We start from the raw sequence: 1,363 nt of genomic DNA on the forward strand, positions 1-1,363 counted from the left end.
TGTGCTGTGCCCTGGCTGGAGGTCTGTCCAGTACTGCACAGTTTGGGGTTCCCAGCATCTGAAGGGATGCAAGATTACCTAGACAATCATCTTTTTCTCCTAGTGTTAGCTCCAATAAATGATATTTTAATCAATACCTTATGGAGTTTGAGTGTATTTCTTACTGGGGTCATAACGAACCTGGTGCATTAGAGGACTGCATCCCAGAAAAAGGGCCTTATACTGCAGGCAAATAAAAATAAGGTGAAGTTAAGTAAGAGCTGGAAACTTAACTTTTTTCTTTTCTATGTATGATTAGCATTAGTCATTTCTGGAAAAATAGCCTTATCCAAACAAGTTATTTTCATGTCTTTCTTATATGTTACTCATAAATTTTCAAGGTAAAATTTTCAGTTCTTCCTGAGTCAATATTTGTCAGTCCCTAGGTTATCTCTGTTTTTCAGCTGAAAACTTTGTCTCTGAATCAGAGGTCTGGATTAGGTTTGTCAGCCTCTCAAAACAACATCTACCAAAAGTCAAGGAAGCAAGGCTACATACACTTACTCGTCTGTGCTAATCCCAATTGATCTCGTACCTTTAGTTCAGAGATTCTTTTGACATAGATAGAAAGTAAGCAGCGTTTTGCTTTTTAGAGCAGAGGGATAGCAAGTGAAACCCTATCTCAAAGGGAAAAATAGTGAGACGTAGAATAGAAAAATGACCTGAAGCAATTTTGATGAACGTTAAGTAAAACGAGAGAGGGAGCCCGGGCGCTGGTCGGGGCGTGCCGGGACGGAGCTGAGGGTAAGGGGGCCCCAGGCGCTGTGCAGACGCGCTGCCGGTGCGCGTCAGCGGGCTGAGCCGAGGCAGCGGCCGGGGCGGTTGAGCCGGGGCCGAGCGGGGCGGAGATCCAGGTGCCTCGGGCGCTCGTGTGAGGCGTGGCACACGCCAGGCGCCCGGGACTCAGAAACGCTCAAGCACCCGCACCCCCGCGGGGCTGGTAACGGCTTTCAGGTGACGGTTGCACCCACACGGAACCTGCCGTGTGTCTGTGTTTTGGCTGTTTCACTCCCCTCGGGGCCCGGGCGGGGGCGAGGGCGGGGGTGGGGTGAGGAGGGCGCGGCCGGGGGCGCGGCCGCGGGGCCCGCTCCTCACGCGCGTGAGGGAGGGTGCCGGACGCCAATGGCAGAGGCGCGCTTGGCCCCGCCCTCCGCCTCGAGCCAATGGGAGCCCGGTGGGGGCGGGGCGGCGGCGCACATAGGCTGAGGGCGGGGGGCGGTGGCGGCGGTGCTTGAAGGTGACAGAGAAGGCGGTGGTGGCGGCGGGAGGATGGCGGTGATGCTGGCGTGGCGGCGGCGCGCGGCCGCGGAGCTGCTGCGGGTGA

General features: G+C 55.3%; 1 protein-coding gene across 1 annotated transcript in view; it reads left to right on the forward strand.

Moving 5' to 3' along the window:
- Positions 1–1,289: 1,289 nt before the first annotated feature.
- The window catches only part of ACAT1 (acetyl-CoA acetyltransferase 1), a 16,499-nt gene continuing 16,425 nt past the window's right edge, over positions 1,290–1,363 (forward strand). Inside the window, exon 1 of the mRNA XM_026069359.1 lies at positions 1,290–1,359. Coding sequence (XP_025925144.1) covers positions 1,309–1,359 — 51 coding nt within the window. The 5' untranslated portion in view covers positions 1,290–1,308. The remainder of the gene's footprint in view (positions 1,360–1,363) is intronic.

This window comes from Apteryx rowi, unplaced genomic scaffold, assembly GCF_003343035.1.
Source record: "Apteryx rowi isolate R43461 unplaced genomic scaffold, aptRow1 scaffold_292, whole genome shotgun sequence".
NCBI classification, from domain to species: domain Eukaryota; kingdom Metazoa; phylum Chordata; class Aves; order Apterygiformes; family Apterygidae; genus Apteryx; species Apteryx rowi.